Genomic DNA, 305 nt, shown 5'->3' on the forward strand with positions numbered 1-305 from the left:
ATCAGTATATACGTACATACACGTACAAGCCTCGTTTTGATTACAGTCCGCCTCCTCCGAGGACACCGCAGCTTGGAGCCGCGTCGAGCAGACTTCCTTCGTCAGCCCTTCGATGAGGCCGCCAGACACGACCTCTTCGAGTGCGTCCCTCTGGTCCTGTGCGCCATCCACGCCGACCCGGAGGAGCTCGTCACCCCCAAGGAATCCGCCTTCAGGAGGGTCTTCAGGTAAAAGGACGCGTCATGGCTAGATGGGTTATATTGTGGGGGGCGTTGGGATTATGGAGCCCTTGTAGGTTGAGAGCT

The 305-nt window shown here is 57.7% G+C and overlaps 1 protein-coding gene across 1 annotated transcript in view; it reads left to right on the forward strand.

Annotated features, from left to right (window-relative positions):
- The window catches only part of LOC119587776, a 3,190-nt gene that overhangs the window by 1,665 nt on the left and 1,220 nt on the right, over positions 1 to 305 (forward strand). The window contains exon 2 of the mRNA XM_037936467.1: positions 47 to 227. Within this exon, the coding sequence (XP_037792395.1) occupies positions 47 to 227 (181 nt within the window). The remainder of the gene's footprint in view (positions 1 to 46; positions 228 to 305) is intronic.

Source organism: Penaeus monodon, chromosome 23, assembly GCF_015228065.2.
Source record: "Penaeus monodon isolate SGIC_2016 chromosome 23, NSTDA_Pmon_1, whole genome shotgun sequence".
Classification (NCBI taxonomy): domain Eukaryota; kingdom Metazoa; phylum Arthropoda; class Malacostraca; order Decapoda; family Penaeidae; genus Penaeus; species Penaeus monodon.